The 20,651-nt window shown below is 39.9% G+C and overlaps 1 protein-coding gene across 1 annotated transcript in view; it reads left to right on the top strand.

Moving 5' to 3' along the window:
• LOC148372281 (uncharacterized) overlaps window positions 1-8,927 on the top strand; it is a 28,305-nt gene extending 19,378 nt beyond the window's left edge. The window contains exons 10-16 of the mRNA XM_088326935.1: window positions 17-167; window positions 2,799-2,910; window positions 3,018-3,521; window positions 4,415-4,513; window positions 4,579-4,725; window positions 6,690-6,744; window positions 6,808-8,927. Coding sequence (XP_088183061.1) covers window positions 17-167; window positions 2,799-2,910; window positions 3,018-3,521; window positions 4,415-4,513; window positions 4,579-4,725; window positions 6,690-6,744; window positions 6,808-7,181 — 1,442 coding nt within the window. The 3' untranslated portion in view covers window positions 7,182-8,927. The remainder of the gene's footprint in view (window positions 1-16; window positions 168-2,798; window positions 2,911-3,017; window positions 3,522-4,414; window positions 4,514-4,578; window positions 4,726-6,689; window positions 6,745-6,807) is intronic.
• Window positions 8,928-20,651: the final 11,724 nt, after the last annotated feature.

Here is a 20,651-nt window from a genome sequence, read left to right as displayed (position 1 = left end):
ATTTTCTTCCAAAAAGGTGGAGCCAAACAGAAGAGCCCTCCTCCCCAGCCATTGGACGCTGCCAATTCTCATCTCCTGAAACAGCAGCAAGTGTCTTTGCAGCTGCAAATCCTTCAGCAGCAGCAGCAGCAGCAGCAGCAGCAGCAACAATTTACGGCGGTGCCCAGGTTTGTTTTACAGTCGATCATAATCCTGAGAGTGAAGCACAAATACCTACTGGTGTTTGGCTGATTCACTGCATACCTTCGAAAAACAAATAAGCGATTTTGGGTGAGTTCCAATCCCCAGAAGGGCTGATTTTATTTTAGAACCAATGCAGCTGTATTGTTTTAAACAAAACTAAAATCAAGGTCATTTTATTAGAAGAAAAACACAATTTAATCCGTTCTGATTGTAAGGTGACATAAACCTATGGTAATTAGCTAATGCTCTCCCAGGTAAAAAATATTGAAATATATTGAAAAATATGTATATATTTGTATATATGTACTTATGTATGTTCGTATAGGTGTACTCTGTATTTATGATATTTACAGTGCATCCGGAAAGTATTGACAGCGCTTCACTTTTTCCACATTTTGTTATGTTACAGCCTCATTCCAAATTGTATTAATTTAATCTCTTATCTCGAAATTCTACACAAAATACTCCATTATTACAATGTGAAAAAGTTTTTTTTTTTACATAAGTATTCACAGCCTTTGCCATGAAGCTCAAAATTGAGCTAAGGTGCATCTTTTTTCCACTGATCATCCTTGAGATCTTTCTACAGCTTAATTGGAGTCCACCTGCAGTAAATTCAGTTGATTGGACATGATTTGGAAAGGCACACACCTGTCTATATAAGGTCCCACAGTTGAGTATGCATGTCAGAGCACAAACACCAAGCATGAAGTCAAAAGAACTGTCTGTAGACCTGCGAGACAGGATTGTCTTGAGGCACAAATCTGGGGAAGGATACAGAAATTGTTTTGCTGCTTTCAAGCTCCCAATGAGCACAGTAGCCTCCATTATTCGTAAATGGAAGACATTTGGAACCACCAGGACTCTTCCTAGAGCTGGCCGGCCTTCTAAACTGGGGGAAAAAGGGCCTTAGTCAGGGAGGTGACCAAGAACCCGATGGTCACTCTGTCAGAGATCCAGCGTTCCTCTGTGGAGAGAGGAGAGCCTTCCAGAAGGACAACCATCTCTGCAGCAATCCACCAATCAGGCCTGTATGGTAGAGTGGCCAGACAAAAGCCACTCCTTAGTAAAAGGAACATGGAAGCCCGTCTGGAATTTGCCAAAAAGCACCTGAATGACTCTCAGACCATGAGAAACAAAATTCTCTGGTCTGATAAGACAAAGATTGAACTCTTTGGTGTGAATGCCAGGCGCCATGTTTGGAGGAAACCAGGCACCGCTCATCACCAGGCAAATACCATCCCTACAGTGAAGCATGGTGGTGGCAGCATCATGCTGTGGGGATTTTCAGCAGCAGGAACTGGCAGACTAGTCAGGATAGAAGGAAAAATGAATGCAGCAATATATAGAGATATCCTGGATGAAAACCTGCTCCAGAGTGCTCTTGACCTCAGGCTGGGTCGAAGGTTCATTTTTCAGCAGGGCAACGACCCAAAGCACACAGCCAAGATCTCAAAAGATTGGCTTCAGAACCACTCCGTGGATGTCCTGGAGTGGCCCAGCCAGAGTCCAGACTTGAATCCGATCGAACATCTCTGGAGAGATCTTAAAATGGCTGGGCACAAACGTCTCCCATCCAACCTGATTGAGCTTGAGACTTATTGCAAAGAAGAATGGGCAAAACTGCCTAAAGATAGGTGTGCTAAACTTGTGGGATCATATTCAAAAAGACTTGAGGCTGTATTTGCTGCCAAAGGTGGATCAACAAAGTATTAAGCAAAGGCTGTGAATACTTATGTAAATGTGATTTCTTAGTTTTCTATTTTTAATAAATTCAAAAAAAGTAAAAATATTTTTTTTTCACATTGTCATGATGGAGTATTTTGTGTAGAATTGTAAGATAAGAAATTAAATTAATACGATTTGGAATGAGGCTGCAACATAACAAAATGTGGAAAAAGTGAAGCGCTGTGAATACTTTCCGGATGCACTGTATACGCTGCTGTGATTTCTGGGTTCTTTTGCAAATGTATCACTCGGAAAGGTAGCAAACCAATTTCAATATCATGCAGACAACCCAAGGAAGTTTAGAACTTATCACTAAACAAAAAAAGGAAAGGCATTGTGGGAAATACTTCAGCCAATATCATAGTGGCATCTATATGATGCTGCAAATCAATAGCAGACCAGCGTCTTAAGTGACATCGACCAAAAGCAGACAGGCATCTAAAAGACATTTGTTTGTTGATGTTGTAACGTGGTGAGGAAAATGCTATAATGAAGGGCTGAGAAACCTCTTAATTCTGATCATAACAGAAAAATATTGTAGGCTAGGGACGCCGTAACCTGGGGGTCCTTATGTTTTGAGGTTGTTACAATCTGTTTTAACACAATTTAAAGAACTGGCTAGTGTTGTAAAAAACAACCCTCCTAAAACAACAACCAAAACAAAGTGTGTTAATTATGTTAAAATATGAACCTTCTAAACTTTCAACAAGTGCACCAATACTTAATGTCACACATGCGTTGGCTAGGAAAAATATTTGATTTTTGTTTACTAACCAAGACACTTTTAATTGTGATGGATTAATTTTTGTTTTACTTTTGGCATTCTAAACATAAAAAAAGATTTAACAGTTTTTCCCATTTTTTTGGTGCCATTTTTACCCTAATAGAGAACAAGCTTCCTCCGGAACTTTGCCCCTGAATCCGCAAGCCCCTCCCGCCACCACCAACATCGACACCAACAAATTGGAGTTCCTCCCTGCAAATCTCGTTGATCTTAAAGTAAGAGAACCCTAGTGTGAATCCCAAAATATCCACAACCTCATTGCTCGTTTTGTCGCTTAATCCCGAGGACTCCCTTGGATGACCTCCTGGTTTTGCCTCCTCAGGTGTCAGAGTTGAGGCAGCAGCTGCGAAAGCGAGGCCTCCCCGTGTCTGGCACCAAGCCGGCCCTCTTGCAGCGTCTTCGGCCCTTCCAGTTCGCCCCGCGCTGCGTCACCCCCACACCATTCTGTCAACTGCGGGGCAGTATGGACCCCTTACCACTCCCTGACCCGCTTCTGGCCTACCACAGCCCCGGTTCTAGTTGCAGCTCCAGAGACTCACCTGGGTGCAGCCCCAACCAGCAGACCTACCTTTCGGATCACGGCCTTATAAACATAGTCCCTAACGGTCTATCTGTCAGTTTGTCCGGGGAACCGTGCGGACCTATCAATGCGGTCTTCCTTGCACCTCCCTGCACCGGGTCTGGAACCCCGAGTCCTAGTTTACCCCTGTCGTCCTCGTCGCCCCATCAATGTGGTACCGGCTGGAAGACGGAACTGGGTGTGGAACTAGACAGGAATGACCGGATCTGTAAGGCAAGAGAAGACTCTCCCAACCCTGTCCATGAAGTGAGGAAAAACATTTTTTAGTTTTTGGGTTTTGGTTGATGATTTGATCATTTTGGGGTTTTAGGAAGAACTCTAACCTTCAGAGTAATTTAAACTGGTGCAGTACAACTTGCTGTTCTTGAACCAAAGCTGACGGGATAACCAAAATAACCTTTGTCATTTACTGTATTTAACAGTACAGTTGACTCCCTAGATACGACATTTATCAATTCTGAGGTGTGGATCACAAAGTAGAGTTGCCATCCATAGCAAGGCAAAAAAACCTACTGTAATTGGCTTATGCGTTTCAAGTGCCCGGTACTCCAGGTAAAACCATTTAGAATACCAAATTAGTTTTTGTAAGTACTACCTATGTGTAATATACATGCAATTGATCAAAAACATTATAAATAAGTATTCATGTAAAAGACAAAATACATTTTATTTAACATTTGTAGGACATGATTTAAGCTGGTACAGTGGAGTAGCGTGTGAATGCAGGGGTAAGGAGACTGCAACTGCGGAGAGAAAATGACAATAATTTTAACTTTTATGCCTGTCGGAATTGTCATGCCCTTTGATTTAACTCCTTTGATCACCTCTTACTTTTAATAATTGTCCTGATCGTCGGCTGGATACAGACAAGCAATTTAGAAAGGGTAGTGTTTTGTTTGATTTTTTTTTTTTTTTGTATTTCTTGATAATCTTGAGCTTCGGCTCCATGGTTATCACGTTTTTTCTTCTCTATTTAGCATAACTGCAAGCCTTGGGATTAATATCAAACAAATGTAGTATTAAATCGCAGGCTGTCAAAGTATTTACAATACATACGATATTCTGAATTGAATGAACAAAAAGGCATCGTGGGTAGGAGTTCAGCCAATATATTTTCTTACTCTCTCCCTGTCTTGCAGTCCTGTGCAAGATCCCTTCACCCATTCCTGCAACAGGAATCGGGATGCTCGAGAGAGGAACAGGAACTGGATGCACGCACTGAAGGGTTGTTTACGCAGGTAAATTCAACAAGACTCAATCAATACTTGCAGGTAGACACATTAAAAAACTCGCTTATTTAAAGGTACTCACCACCCAACCTCTTCCTGGCGAGCCGATTGGCCAGGACTTTGAGCTGCCAGTGCAAATCACGGCGAGCCCGGTCCAGAACTCGCCTGCCGCCGTTCGTAGCTTGGAGGAAGAGTTGCAGGAGGCCATCAAGAAAGCGCAGGTGGGTACCTAGAAAACAGGAGATCAGAAGTGCATTAGACCCCTGGGATATGAAGTCCCCCACCTTATGACATTTTCACTTTCTTTATTTACAGCATTTTTTTGCTATACAATATAAAAAACAAATAATTTTGCACACCCCAAAAACTTTGCGTTGTTCATGTGTATAACGAGTTTTGTCTCGAAGATGCCGGTCTGCTAATGGTTTTCATAACAACATCATGAAAATGAGGATATTCTATTGGTTGACTTCCCTCCCACAATGTATTTCTCTTTTCGTTCAGTAAATCACATGTGGGAACTTGAATTTGTTCAGCTATGGATCCCAAGTCTTGCAGGGATGCTAAAAGGAGAAGCAAGAAGCTAACATGGAAATCAAGCTTGAGATAATAGATAAATATGCCAAAGGCACAAGCATCGGTCCCCTACTATGGTATGTGGCTGTAACAAATTGACGATTGGGTCAATTATTAAGAATAAGGAGGACGATTAAAGAAACACAATCTGCTAAGCTTGACAATCCTTGTCTTGAAATCAATTTTAACTTTCAACTGCCGCCAATCTCTGCAAGTCAGCTAAACAATACTGTATTTTAGTACTGTATTTTTGGGGCCTAAAGTACTAGCCCACCTTCCTCCATACCCCCAAGAACCTTTATAATATTGCTACATTTCAGGCTTCAAACTTAAAACTAAAAAAACTAACTATTTCCAAGAATCAACAGCATGTGAGACACAATTTTAAAAAGGAACCAATTGATTTTGTTTTATCTCCTGATGCTGTGCGAGGAATAATATAAAAATGAAGAGCATTAAACAACTGCAAACCTAACAAGACCTGGTAGTCTCTCTAAAATGTTGGCCCAATCAAGGAGAAAACTAATCAGAGAAGCAACCAAGAGACCCATGATCACATTGGATGACCTACAGGCGTACAACACTAAGGTGGGACTATGTGCATAAGACAACAATTAGTCATACTACGCTTAAGGAAGCGTGGCAAGAAGAAAGCCCTTCCGAAAGAATACGTTCAATAGGCCATTTTGCACTTGCAAGAAGCCACATGGAAGAAATAACACGTGGAACAAGGTGCTCTTTTCAGATAAGACCAAAATTGAACTTTTTCAGCTGAACACAAAGCGTTACGTTTGACGTAAGAGTAACACTGCACATCATCCAGAAAACACCATTCCTGCTTTTAAATTTGGTGGTGGGAGCATCATGCCCTGGGGTTGCTTTTTTTCATCAGGGACTGGGAAGATCGTTACAGTTGATGGGAAGATGGATAGAGCCAAATACAGAATGATTCTGGCAGAAAATCTCTTGGAGTTTGTAAGAGACCTGAAAATAGGGCGCTGGTTATCCTTCTAACTAGACAATAACCTTAAACACAATGCAAACCCTACAATGGTATGGTTTAAAACTAGCAATATAAAGGTACTACAATGGCTGAGCCAAAGTCCAGACCCTAACCCTAGAGCATTTGTGAAAAGATCTGAAAAATCGGGACAACTATTAAAAATAAGGAGGTGATTAGGCAAATAAATCTTCTATGGGTATGACAATTCACGCATATGAAATGTAAAATCAGTATTATTTTCAATTCGCCATTGCTGTTTCCTCCCCCTTCTACATCCACCCATTACTCTAGTGTACCGGCAAAAGTCAAGTCACAGCAAAGGTGAAAATACAATCTCATTTTTCCTTTATGTGTATTTTAATGTTAATCATAAACACATACTGTTCGTGAGTAGTACTTACTACATTCTATTTTATTATTTTAATGTTTTTCCTGGGATACCGCAGGTTCAGAACACATACGCCAATTGCCATAGGCTCCCATCTCCATGCTATACAGCAATTTCCACGTCAGACTGGATTGATGATATATCCTCAACTGTACATGGAAACCAAGAGTTCAGAAGTATCTGGACCCCAAGTTCTGAACTTTGTTTTTTATACTTAGATGGACCCTCGGCAGTCCATAGATGACATTCTGGATGAGCCTATTGCTTCTGTCTGTGAGTATCAAATAGATAAGAATAAAAACCTCCCGTTTCTTAACTCTTTGCTTCCCTTTCTAGATTCTGTCCACAGAGCGGCTCCACAGTCGTCTCCCGTCCCTCAAATAGATCAGTCTCAGAAGTTCTCCAAGGACTTTCTTCCTCTTTGCTCCTCACTTCTCCTGGAACTCCCCCCGTCGCCGGCCGCGGTACCCCCAATTCACGCGGTTCCTGCGCCTCCCCCAGTTTGCACCTCTCCTCTCCTGCAGTCGGTCGGGAAGTCGCGCAAAAGGCGTGCTCAGGCCATGGCGGACGCCGCCGACATCCTGGAGACGCTAACGTCCGGTTGGCGGCTGCTGACTCCACCTCCACCTCCCTTCGCCGAGACCGATTTCGGTCTGGATTCCGATCTGAACATCAATCGGGTTTTGGATCTGATGATAGAGCAGTGGTGAGGAGAGGAAGTGACTGCACTGCTTTTTGGTTGCTTGTGCACAATTTGTTCTTCTCTATTTTCCTGAATGACACGAGGATACAAACATTTTTGAGCCCTCCTTCCGCCCTACTTCCTCCTTTTTCACTTCCTTCTTTTCTTCTATCCACTTCTCTCTTCTTCCTTATTTTTCCCTTCCTTCCTTTCACTCCTCCTTTCTTCCGTCATTCCTTCCTGCCTTTTTTCTTTCCATCCACACTTTCCTTCTTTCCTTCTTTTTTGTCATCTAATAGTCCTTCCTTCCATCCTGTCATCCACTCCTCCTTACTTCCTCCAGTCCTGTCACCCAATCCCCCTTTTCCTTCCTCCACTCCATTTCTCCCTTCTTCCCTTCTTTCCTTCCATTCACTCATCTTTTCTTTCCTTTCTTTTCTCTTCCTTCTATACACTAGTCCTTTTTCTTCCCTTTTCCCTTCACACTTTCCTTACATCCACTGCTCCTTTCTTGCATCCCTTATCCCTGTCATTGACCCTTCCCTCCACTCTTCCTTCTTTCTTTCTTCCATTTTCCCTTCTTTCCTTCCATCATCTCCTCCTGTCTTTCTTACTCAGTGTCTTTCTTTTATCCTTCTTTTTTTCCACCCAATACTTCTATATTCCTTCATTCTGTCCTTCCATCGACTCTTCCTTTATTCCTTTTTATCCTTATTTCTTTCCACCCAATACGCCTATATTCCTTCCTTTCCTTTCATCGACTCCTCCTTTTTTCCTTTCTCCTTCCCAACTTACCTGCTGTGTTCCTTCCCTCTTTCCTCTTGTACATCAATAAACCATGCAGCCTCTCTTTGTCCCCATTTCCCCCCCTAATCAGTAATATACATTATGCATCATTCCTTCCCTCTCCTTCTTCCCATCTACCTTCTATCATCCATCCATACTTTCTCCCTTCTCTTTGCCGGATGGAAAGCAAAATCCATTCATCAGCGCTGTCAAAATCATTGACTCCACGCAATGTTGAGAGTTTGATTCATTGCGGCGGTGAACTCAAAAAGCTATGATGGAAGACGCACACATAAGCGTGTCCCAAAATACATGCTCTTTCTTTGCATGACCATTACTCACGTCTTTCCTTTCAGTATTTACCTACACAGGTACAAGTGTGACGCTTTTAGAAGAAAACACACACAAAAGAAAAGTCCTCGAGGAAATTGTGGTGGTCCAGGTCCAAGAGTCATGTCAAAGTGTCTTTAAGCGAGGCTCTTCCTCCTTGTCTCGTCTTGTCCCTTTTCTGATTCAAAGATTGGTTGCGCTGAGTGCAATATCGTTACTTTTTTATTTTGTTAAAGTCATTTTTGATGTACGGTATTTGTGAAATGATCGCCAACAGTATCATTTTTCCCTACAGTTTAGTTTGCATGGCTGGATGTGACAATCACAATCAGCTGAACAATTCTTTTGTCATTGCTTTTTGATGAAACTGGCAGGAGAGTAACATGCTACCTCCTGTGACTTCCAGTGCTTTTTTTTTCTCCTGCTGCACGTCTCGTTCCGTGTTGTTTTCCTAGCGTAATGCTAACAATGTTATTTCCCATTCAGAAAATGATGAAACAAACTGCCAGCGTACACGTTTGATATGTGTCCATTTCACGCTGAATGTCACAAACCAGACATTTTTTTGCTGCTATGACTTTATTTATTGTGTAATTTATTAATGCCCAAAGCTGTTTGCAAAGCATTCAGAAAAATTAAAGTCTTAATAGATTTTTCACTTGGTTTCCACTTTATGTCCACTAAATACTACAGTAGACCTCAAGGTTACAGCGAGCCTACCTGATAGGATCATTCTACATTTAAAATGCACTTACTAAAATATTGAACATTGCAAAGATGTTACAGTTTAATTAATTATTTCCTTGCTTAAAAAGGCAGTGGTTAGCGCATGTGCGGCACAGTTCATTTCATGGGAACCTCCTGCGTGGGTTCAAATCCAGCTCCAGACTTCCTGTGCGGAGTTTGTATGTTCTCCCCGTGCTTGCGTGGGTTTCCTCCGGGCACCCCGGTTTCCTCCCACATTCCAAAAACATGCATTCCAGGTGAATTGGCCGGTCCAAATTGTCCCTAGGTGTGAATCAGCGAGTGAGTTGTCTGTCCCCGTGTGCCCTGCGATTGGCTGGAAACCAGTTCAGGGTGTCCCCTGCCCACTGCCTGATGATTGCTGGGATGGGCTCCAGCACCCCGTGACACCACTGAGGATAAGCGGTGCAGCTGAAGAGATGAGATGAGACTATAAAAGATTTTTTACGACTGAATACAAGTTCGATTTATTGAGTGCAATGAAGATTTTCACCGAGTAGGCTATAGTTGAATGACGGGTCACGCCGTTCCAAATACAATGTGTGTTTAAGATGCGATGTTTAAGAAATTAAATCTGCCCCTGTGTGGAAGTGCCCGTCTCTTGTCCATATTTTCCATCAATAAACGAGCGTGCATTGTTAGGTGAATGTAGGTTGTGTTTGGTTAATGGAGTCAGATAACTAATTCGAACAATTTGGTAAATGATACATTTTAATATTTAATCCCTAACAATTTAACTAAGTGAACGCCATCGAATATGGCCGAATTACCCGAGTTAGTGTCGCTCGAGTCTCTGTCAAGCCTCCTCTCTCGTTCTCCCCGCTTCTTTCTCTCTGCCCACGTTTTTCCGCAAGCTGGTGTGCCAGCTCCTCTCATGGCCGTGCCAGGGAAGGCCCCACGTGGGCTCCACTTCTCCACCACCTCGCCTCGATGTTTGGAAAAACTCAAAACGACACCGAGCGTTTCTACGTCATCAGGGCCTTTTTCTCAAAACATCGCCTGCCGTCCTCCGTCAGAGTCCTGTTATCAAAATTCCCTAGTCAAAATATTCTGCATTTGGAACGGCGTGACCTGTCATTGAACTATAGCCTACTCGGTGAAAATCTTCATTGCACTCAATAAATGTAACTTGTATTCAATCGCATAAAATCTTTTATAGTCAAATGTATAAGATCCTGCATAGTTCAGTCACAGAGTTGTTGGGAAGGGATGTTTAACAAATCTAGGGGTAACCATCGTAAACAGGGGGTAAACAAAATTGAAGAATTTAGCTTGTCCCCACAGGCATAGGGTTGATGAGCATAATTAGTTCACAAGATAGAACTCTTTGAAGTAAGAAAAAACTTCACTAAACTGTAGAGTCTCTTAATATTTGTTGTAAGTGCATTATATTATATATTACAATAATCCTATCACTACCTCATGATGTTTTCACGTTACGATGCGGAATTGGCTTTTTTTCCCGGGCCATCTTTACGACATCTCGTGTTTTGCAAAGGTTCAATACTGTATTTTTGAACTGTTTTTATTTGCTATTGGGAGAAGCAAAACATGACAACCAAAAACAAAGCTTGCGACTATCAAGAAAAACAAAGTCACATGTATTTCTACCCTTGCCATGATACCTGTCTGTAACCAATCGAGTATCAGGATATTAACAATAAGAAGTGAGTAACGCCACAAAGTATTCTAAAGGCAAAACAATCCTTACAACTGTAATGAAAAAAAAACTCTCGGCCGGCAAAGTTCAGGAAATATAGATATGATCAAACGTATGCAGGAGAGATTATTAAAAAGGCAAGCAATGATTCAACAGCCTGTGCTATCGGCACAGTCCTTAAATACCTCTCTCCTGATTAGAGTCAAGTGTGAGCAATGATGAACAGAGGCGTGTTCAGGAGAGTGATCAGACATGTAGTCTCTTGATAATCGCTTGCCGCGCACTGCTGAACGTTTTGTAATCGCTCACTGTGATTGCCTTACTGATCCAAAATGGCCGACGACAGTACAATGGATTTCGTTTTACAGCTTGCTTTGAGCGAGTTGGCTGATATGAGCGACAGTTCGCATATTGACACAGTTAAGGTTATCCTAAACGCAGTGGAAGGGTCATACCTGTCTTGCATTGTTCACAAACATTACCAGGCAATGTAAGACGATATATTACATCGCCAACAGCACTCGTCAGGGTGAGATCCTCCATCTTCTGCACTGTCGACGCCATGTTGGAAATCAAAGTAAGCGGTCTTTCTCCCGTGATTACTCGGGCACGCGAGCGCTCAATAATCACTGGCCGTTCAGAAGCTAGCGATAGCTCGCGATAGCAATCACTCACTCTCCTGAACACGCCTCTGGTGTGGGTTCTCCCAGTCTGTCTGTTGGCACCATTTGGAGGACTTAGGGTGCTGGACCTAACTAAAGGTAAGTCAAATTTCATGAATTCCTTATTCATTTTTATTTATAAATGAATTTAATCATTTGATAAGTATTACTAAGTAGTTTTATTGATTCAATATTTTTTTATCGAGTTTACCGTTTTTTTTTTTTTTTTTTTTTAATATCTTAGATCAACAACAACGTATTTTGTGTTCTAAAAACCTATACAAATTAAACTTGGTTATGTCTATAAGATGCCTTTCTTCTATTGGTTGATCTCGCATAAAATGCTATTCTGCTATTTGTTTGCGTCATGGCCCTGTGAAATTTTTGATATGCTATTAGCGGAACTACCTCCCACCATACCTTTCTCTTCATTCAATTCAGAATCTTGTTTGTTTAGTAATGTCTTTTCAAGTCTGCCACACAAAACTGTATTATTTGTACTGTATGTATTGGTTATGGTTCCAAAGCTTGCAGTGCTGCTGTATGGAGAATAAAAAAACCTGATAACCGTTATGAAAAATAAAAGGGCAATTAAAGCAATGAAATGTTCCAAGGCAGGCAAAAGCAAACTACAGGCCGTCTGTCATTTTAATTCGAAACATTAGCTAATGAGCATAGGTTTATATCCCCCGCCATACAACAATTTAACCTTACGATCTCCCGCTCAGAATGGATTAATTTATCACAGGGTCTATTTATTTTGTAAGATTTAAAACATTTCATGATGAGGATTATGATTTAGTGTAGTAAAACCAATAATGGGTGCTAAAAAGCACGAGGAATAATACAATTTCCAGATACTCAGTGACTGAAATGCTCCATTTTGTCTTCTTAATTTTTGATTGAATATTTATATGATAGTTTGTATTTTTGCATATGAATCAAATAAATTTTGTTTTCTTGAAATTTTTTCCTTTCTCAATATTTGATGTTTTACACACTGTCCCCTTTAAGATTTCTCTTTGAGGTTTGTGAGAAATCAATGGCAAACATTTCCTTCAGTGTATATGTTGATGGGACTTGACAGGGATGTCTTGGAAGGGTCTTTGCTTTTCATCATTAGAGGAATAAAAATCAATCCTGTGTTTGGCCGCACGCCATTCATCACTCTTCTGCAGCATCGAGCGCCCTGGCCACTTCATTGGCACGTGTCCCCTCGTAAGATCCGGAGCCAAGAACCGTTCACTTGGTCCGTTCGTTTTCCGGGCGGATGACATGCGTTATGATCACCTGCCGTGTTTTCCTCCTTAGGGCCTGGCTGCCCTCCTACATGCGGACCTTTAGGAAACGATACCGTCTGATGGATCTAACGCCCCCTGAGTGCAAACGTTCCGACCCAAAGACGGTTAGCGAGGCTTTTGCCGTCGACGACTATAAACCTCGTTGATCAGTTTGACTCTGAGTGCCAAAGACGAGAGATGATATAAAGTGGTCTTAAGCACCCTCCTGTGTTCAACATGTTATTTGTGTGTAGCTTAATAAAAAGCGGCAGAAATACGCAGACTCTGATGCAGTTCAGAAGCAGATTTTCAAACGCTCTGTGAAAATCCTCATTTGTTGTTGTGTTGGACTGAATAATTCTAAGTATAGGACCTATTGCGACTACAGATGCTGCCCTACTTACGAACAAGACGATTGTTCGTAAGTTGACTTTGTTTGTAAGTTGTAAGTTGGGCGGCAGTAGCTGAGGAGGTAGAGCGCTTGTCTTGGGATCAAGGGATCCCAGTTCGAATCCCGGCTTGTCGGTGTTACATGTCGAAGTGTCCTTGGGTAAGACACTGAACCCTTAATACCCCCAACAAGCAGGTTGGCGTCTTACATGGCTGCAATACAAGGCCGCTATTGGGAAATGTGAAGCACACTGTAAAGCGCTTTGGGAAGTCATTGACTTGAAAAGCGCTATATAAATGCAGATCATTTCATTTCATTTCAGTGCTACATTTTGTATGTTTAAGGTTTGTATAAGTCTGTTTAAGGCGTTTAAGCGTAACCTGTATTGTTTTGTACACTAAAGTAAACATTTCATAAAATAATATCCTCTATAAAGACTTAAGTTTAACTTAATTTTGGAAGATGGGTTTCAAGAGGTCCTCCTCCGTGGTAAAAAGTGGCCCAAAAAAAACATGTTACGACCATTTTCTCAACCGCATCAAGCTTTCTTATTCCACTTGCATTTCAAAAGAAAGAACTCGCCTCTTCTTTACGCTTTAGACCAACCATTATGAATGGATGCACGAGATATTAAACAATTCAAATGTCAAAGTTCTTAGCGCGCTGGAGATACAGTACAGAATGTTTACACACAAACTAGGAAGTAGAAGCCAGATTTCTTCTTTGGGGTGGATGCTGGGTGACCACTCACAGCGCCACCACATGCCAATAGTGGGGGAAAGAAGCACTAAAGTCCTGTCCTGTACTAACTTACAGCAATGTCCAAATATTTTTCGACGTCCTGAAAATAATGTTCGTATCTACTGTTTTTTTTCTTAAGTCGAATGGTTGTGATTAGGCAAGTCTCTGTACTTTTGGAGATGATAGTTCATAGTGGCATTTTGTACACAATCGTGTACTTTTGTGTAAATTGTTATTAGCATGTCTTAGCTTAGCGTAGACTGTTTATGTATGTTTAACAAGCTAACAGGACTTTCAAGCGTTTTGTTTTAGGGTGACCTTGTAAGGGTATTGGTGGAGGCCATTTCCTGGATGAACAGCAGTGAAAAGCAAAATATCTTGTTATTTGGAACATTGCTCGCTAGCTGTTTAGCTAGCAAAATACGTACTTTGGAGCAAGGACTGCATAAAGTCATTGAGATTTTTTTGAATCTGAATATTCGTCTTCCGTAATTCATCTAAACTATTGAATTTGATTGATGTAGTTCATTAAATTAAATTTTATAAAATGGTCTTGTGTGGATCTGCACGTGCACTTTGGTTTATAAATAGGGTTAAAACCTAGAAAATACGAGGAAAGTTTTTTTTCACAAATCAAAGATATGAAATGTAATACTTATAACTTGAAAAAGTATCTGCCAGCAAAGTAAGAAAAAAAATCTCATTTTATATAATTCGTCTTTAATGTTCCAGTTTAACTTTTTTCTTTTTCGTAAGATTAAAAAAACATAATAAAAGTTTTCTCAGATTTTGAGAAAAATAACGTAAAAAATGTGTTTACTTACGTTTATAGGTACTGTATTTCTATGCGTATTTAATTATTAATTTGTTCTTTTTGCAACATATTAATTCAAACTATTTGTTTATTGTCTCTGTATGCATTTATTATTTTACTTATATTTTGTATTTATGTGTATTCTTTTACTTAAATTTGTATCAAATATGTATTTGCTTTTTTCCAAATATTACTGTATTTATTTTGCTGTTTATTTATTTTTACATAAAGTTAGCATTTTAATTAGTAATACTATTTTATTTCTATTTTATATTTATATTTATTTTCTTGTTTTTTTTTTTCCTCAAATACTCCTTTTAAATTTTTTTATTTATTATTTATTTGTGTATTTATATTTTCACAAAAATGTATTTTTATTATGTCATTATATTTTATATTTCAGATAATGATATATATCTTTTCTTTGATTTTTGTATACATATATTTATCTAAATATTCATTTTTTTTCCTTTTTAAAATATGTTTTTTTTAATCTGTGTATCATACAGTATTTCCACGTAAAATGTTTTATTTTATTATTTCTCTGATTTTAATTATATATTTATTTACGTTTCATGTGTTTGTTTATATATATATATATATATATATATATATATATATATATATGTATTATTATTTAACAGATATAATTTCATGTCTTTTGCATTTACATTTTCACAAAAAATAATATTTTTATTATTTGTTATATAAATTCTATTTTTTAATGTATTTAGATTTTTTTTGTTTTTGTACACATATTTATTCAAATGTTCATTTACTCTTTTTAAAATATATTTTTTTCTTATTTTACTGACTATTTCTTAATTTATTTATATTTTACCATACAATTAAGTGTTTGTTTTTATGTATTCCTTCATTAAAATACAGTTTTTTTAAATAGGTTGCTAATTTTCTTGATTATTTGTTTATATTTTCACACAAAATGCAGTTTTCAAAATCAATATTTTTTGAATTATTCATTAATCTATATTATTTTATTTGTGTTTTTTTATATGTATATTAAAGCATTATATTTTTCTTTTTCAATCATTTCCTATTGCGTCTATATTTTCACACAAAATGTGTTTCATTATTTCATTCACACATTATAAGTATTCCTATTGTTGTTCACGTTTTTATGTATATATGCATAGAAAATTTTCCGGAAAGTCATATATTTGTTGGATAAGTCAACAGACTAATCACAGTCGCTCCGAAAAAAATGAGATAACAGAGATTGGTCTGTCCCTCGAGCGCCTCGTGGTTCACTCACCTGTGTTGTTTCCCCGCTATTAGCTTGCGGGATTGCTAGCGCGGTCGCATCCGCCCGCCGGCCACGCTTCATCCATGTTAATGCGGATCCGAAAGCTCCGTTTCCCGCAAGGTCACACGGATGCGGCGCGCTTGGGATTAAGCACGCCATGCATCTTTATTCGGAGTTGGCAGTTTGTCTACCCTTACTCGCCGCTCACGTCGACCTTGTCGGTGCGCAGGGAACAAAATGTTGAAAACAAATTCGCGCGTGTCGGCGTTCGGCATGCTGAGCATCACGCCGCCGGTCCTTTTGTAAAGAGGGAACATGCTGGCTTCGCTCTCAGCGGCGCAATCTGTTTTTTTCCCTCTCCTTTTTTGGCAGGTATTGACTTTTGGTCAGTGTTAATGAGCATGGTGTGAAAGATTAAAGGGAATCAACTGTGTGGAAAAGGTTTTTCGGCCCCTCTTTACGGCATTTACCCCACTGTGCGGCATCCACAACACGTTGGTGGCCAAAACCGTCTCCTGCCTCTCTAAAATGCCAATCATTATGATAAAATACTCTTTTTATCATACTTATTCATTGGGTACAGGTCCACAAACTTGCAGTGATGCTAAAAGGAGAAGTAAAAACAGAATAATGGATTGCGAAGGATTTTATACATTTGACTAGAAAGGATTTTATAGGATTGAATACAAATTACATTTAATGCAATAGATATTTACTGACTGTGCCTTTATTCAATGAGCAGTGAAAGGTCAGAGCAGGCTGGTGGAGGATATTGTTTCCAGAACGGCACGCACTGCTGATAAGATAATCAGCACACCCAGACGCTGATGGGCTCGGTGTTGGTTTGAGGAACCTCAGACATCGGGACGCTCGTCTATGAGATTGTGAAGCCCACGTTAGGCTTCCTTGGCACGCCCATGGGAGGAGCCGGCACACCATTCTGCGGGGAGAAGATGGCCAATAGGAGAAAGCTAGAGGCCTCCCAGAGACTCCGACGTCACTAATTCGGCCGTTTTCGATGGAGTACACTTAGTTGAATTGTTAGGGAAAATAAATCTGCCCCCGTGTAGAAATGTCAGTTTTCCTGTACATTTTTCCCTCAAGAAACGAGCGCGCATAAATTGTTTGGTGGATGTAGGTTATGTTTGGATAATGGAGTCAGATAACTAATTCGAACGATCTGGTAATAAAGAAATAGAAAGAAGACCAACACAGCAATCGACAATCACAACAGTAATATTAGAGTAGACCCCTGGGATTCAGTGCACCCACTTTACTACGTTTTCACTTTACGGCGTGGAATAATGTTTTCTCGGCTCCTGGTTACAGCATTGACTTCACCATATGACATCAAGAACAGATTTGTACCCAAAAACGTCTCATGTTTCTAAAATGCCAGTTATCATAATGCTTTACTGATTTTTTTTTTTTCTGTATTTTTTTTTTGGGCTATGGGTCCCAAGCCTTGTAGGAATGCTAAAGGTAGGAGTAAAACATGATGACCATGGAAATAAAGCTTCAAATCATGTAAACATTAAGTATCGTTACTTTGACATGGCTATAAGCGATGGATAATCAAGGCATTAACATTACAGTAGACACCAGGGATACAGCAACACAATCTTCTGGCATATTCACTATACAGTGTGGAAGATGATGTTTTTCCAGCCCCTCGTTACGGACTTTTTACCACTATACAACACCAACAACAAATTGGTTGTCAAAAAATCCTCATATGTCTCTGTCCTGTACTTATTGGCTCAGGATCACAAGGTTTACTTTGAAACTAAAAGAAGAGGCAAAAACATGATGACTATGAAAATAAAGCTCGCAATTATCAGGAAATAAAAAAATGGCAAGCAAATCACAACATTCAAAGGAATATGGCCATAAAAAATTAACAACTGGGAATTAGTATCAGTGTATGCACCCGGGATTCAGCGGGCCTGCTTTATGACGTTTACAGTGTGGAATAAGATGTTTTTCCAGCCCCTCGTTATGACATTTCCCCCGCTATACAACATCCACAAATCATTTTGCGTGTCCAAAACGTAGTTGGGTTGGTACATATGATGAGTTATGTCTCTAAGATGCCTGTCTGAGATTGGTCAATGTCATACAGGTTGCTGGTTTACTATTGGTTAGATCACTGCTTCATAAATTGGCTGAACTACTTCCCACTACGCCATTCTCCCTTTTAGTTTAGTTCAGAATATTTGTGCTTCATAAATACATTTCGAGTTGGTGCAATATAATAGTTTATTTTTGGTACTGCATACCTGTAAATTTATATGTTTCCCCGGTAAGTTCTACTTTTTAAAATTATTTTAAATTGTGAACGCAATATAAAAAAAATGTAGAGGCGAAAAAGCGTGATCTCATCTTTGTCATTTCTGCTCTTACCCAGATCCTCTCAATAGCGGACGACAACATCAACATCCAGTTATCAAACTAAACTTTGGCGTCCTTTCTAGCTAGCTTGTTTATAGCAATCTATGTTGCCGTTTTACTCTAAGCTAGCTCTTTTAGTTTTAGTGCTCTTTTAGTTTTTTACCTTTTTTAACTTTCTAGCTAACTATCGAGCTACCTTTTAGCTATTTAGCAAGCCATCTCTCCAAGTTCCCTCTTTGAAATTTGTATCAAACTTGGAGACGCCCACGCCAATGAGTAAATTCCGGACTATAGAGCGCACCTGATTATAAGCCGCACCCACCACATTTTAAGAGGAAAAGTGATTTTGTACATACACAAGCCGCACCTGTATATAAGCCGCATGCGCCCACATTTAAACACAAACACAAAATTAACCCAAACCCGACTTCAAGTCCCGCGACTGAAACTAAATGTCCTTCATTAAAGTCCAGTCCAAAAATCACAGCCGGCAAAATGAACAGAAAATGATACGGTACTCAAGGTTTCATGCAGACCTGCAGAGTCCGGGTCCCGTTGAAAGTAATCCAGGGAAAAAAAGTGTATATTTCCAAAGGTAAGGGTGGGAAAAATATATCAGATGACCACATTTACTCACGCAACTCCTTTTTCTTTAACCAACTTTTTACCCCCTCTTCTTTCCTTGTCCGTCCCTCACCTTTAGCGGTCCCCACTTAAACTCGGCACCCCGCGTTTGTTCCGCCCCTCATTTTTCGTTCACCTGTGCAACATATCAGAATAAGTGTCTCAAATAAATACAAATAAATACATTACAAAAATATACAGTTGTAAATACATATTATGCATGGGTTACACATATTTACAAAGAAAGACGGTACACCAAGAGAGTTTTCAAAGCTTTAATAATAATAATATAGCTTTCATCCCAAACTGTGCCTGTGACAGGGCAGTTAATGGTAGCAACACTCGAGCGCTGCTGGCGGCCGTTAGAAAAATTACATAAATTGGCCGCATCACTGAATAAGCTGCAGGGTTGAAAGTTAGGGAAAAAAGTGGGAATTTACGGTAATCAATATTTCGGACATTCAAAAAGAATAAAGAGGCAATTAAATTAAAAAAAAATCTTATGAACAGATGTAAATCCTTGCAGGTGAAAGTTTTCAGATCCGTATTTGTTCTAATCCACTGTCTCCCCCCCCCTGCATCCGTCCACTAACTCCACCGTACCAGTCGTTTATTTATAAAGGTTGCCAAATGTCACTCTGAAGGTAAAACGGAAGGACTTACTTGTGGTAAAAATTCTATAATAGACGACATAGCATATTAAACAAACACGCAGACAAGCGATCCTCGCCGTGGCGTTTAATTAGCCGACAATGAATCGTCTGTCGTGTTGGTCGATGTTTTTGGTGTTATTACGAGCGCCGGTCAGGCGGAAAACAGGAACACGAGCGTTTATTCACGAATACTCAACTGACGGCGCTAATTTGAACTCCAAGTTAGCAAAACTGCAGATGTCATGTTCTCTACTTCATTCTTCGTCTACTAAATCTGGTATTTTACAGTTTTGTTGTCGTGACGCTCCTGTTATTGTTCTATCAGTGTGTGGGTTAGTAGGCTAAGTTTCATGTTTTGTTCAGTCGTAGTTTGTGTCTGGGTCAGACACGTCTTTGACCACCAGAGGGCCCCAACCCGGTTTTGAACTGGGCACAGGTTTGTGTAATTATCACACTCCTGTGCCCAAATCTCCCGAGCCCTTTAAAAGGACAATTCGAACATCACATGTCGTCGGGTCATTTTTATTTTACTTTCACCGCCATGCCAGCTTTTTTTTTTCGTTTTTGGTTTCTTTGTTACTTTGCTGCTTGCATTTTTCAGTTCCAGGTTAATTTTTTTATTCTGGTTTTTCGTTTGGGCATTTTGTTTGTTGCTTTGTGACCACTCGTTGGTTTGGTACTTTGATCCTGGATTTCTTAATAATTGCTGTCCTTGTTTTGAGCACCCTTGTTTCCAGTTCCTGCCTCCCCCACATGGGTCCATCACCCCCCCCAAAACCTAGTAGTGTACTTGTTCTAACCACATGTGAGAATCTTCCTTAAGTCTTCCTCTTTTATATTGTGTTCATTAGAACCAATTAGTATTCCATCTAATCGTGTATTGTCTTAAGTTCATGTTTTGTTCTTGTAGAGCACAGGTGTCAAACAGGCGGCCCGCGGGCCATATCAGGCCCACTAAGGGATTGAATCTGGCCCGCGAGACAACACTCGGAGAAGTGCAAGAGAAAAACAAGCTGCAGATTTAATGGTCTCGTCATTCATAACACTCTTGTTGTTATTCTGACCACCTGTGAGAATCTTTACTGCGTTGTCTTCTTTCATGTTTTGTTTTATTAGAGTGGGTCAGTGTTAGAACGTTATGTAGTTTTTCTATCCTCA

Source organism: Urocampus carinirostris, chromosome 2 (assembly GCF_059441175.1).
Source record: "Urocampus carinirostris isolate Australia breed hairy pipefish chromosome 2, RoL_Ucar_1.0, whole genome shotgun sequence".
Taxonomy (NCBI): Eukaryota; Metazoa; Chordata; class Actinopteri; order Syngnathiformes; family Syngnathidae; genus Urocampus; species Urocampus carinirostris.
Note: the sequence above shows the minus strand (reverse complement) of the source record. Positions and strands in the feature narration are given on the sequence as shown.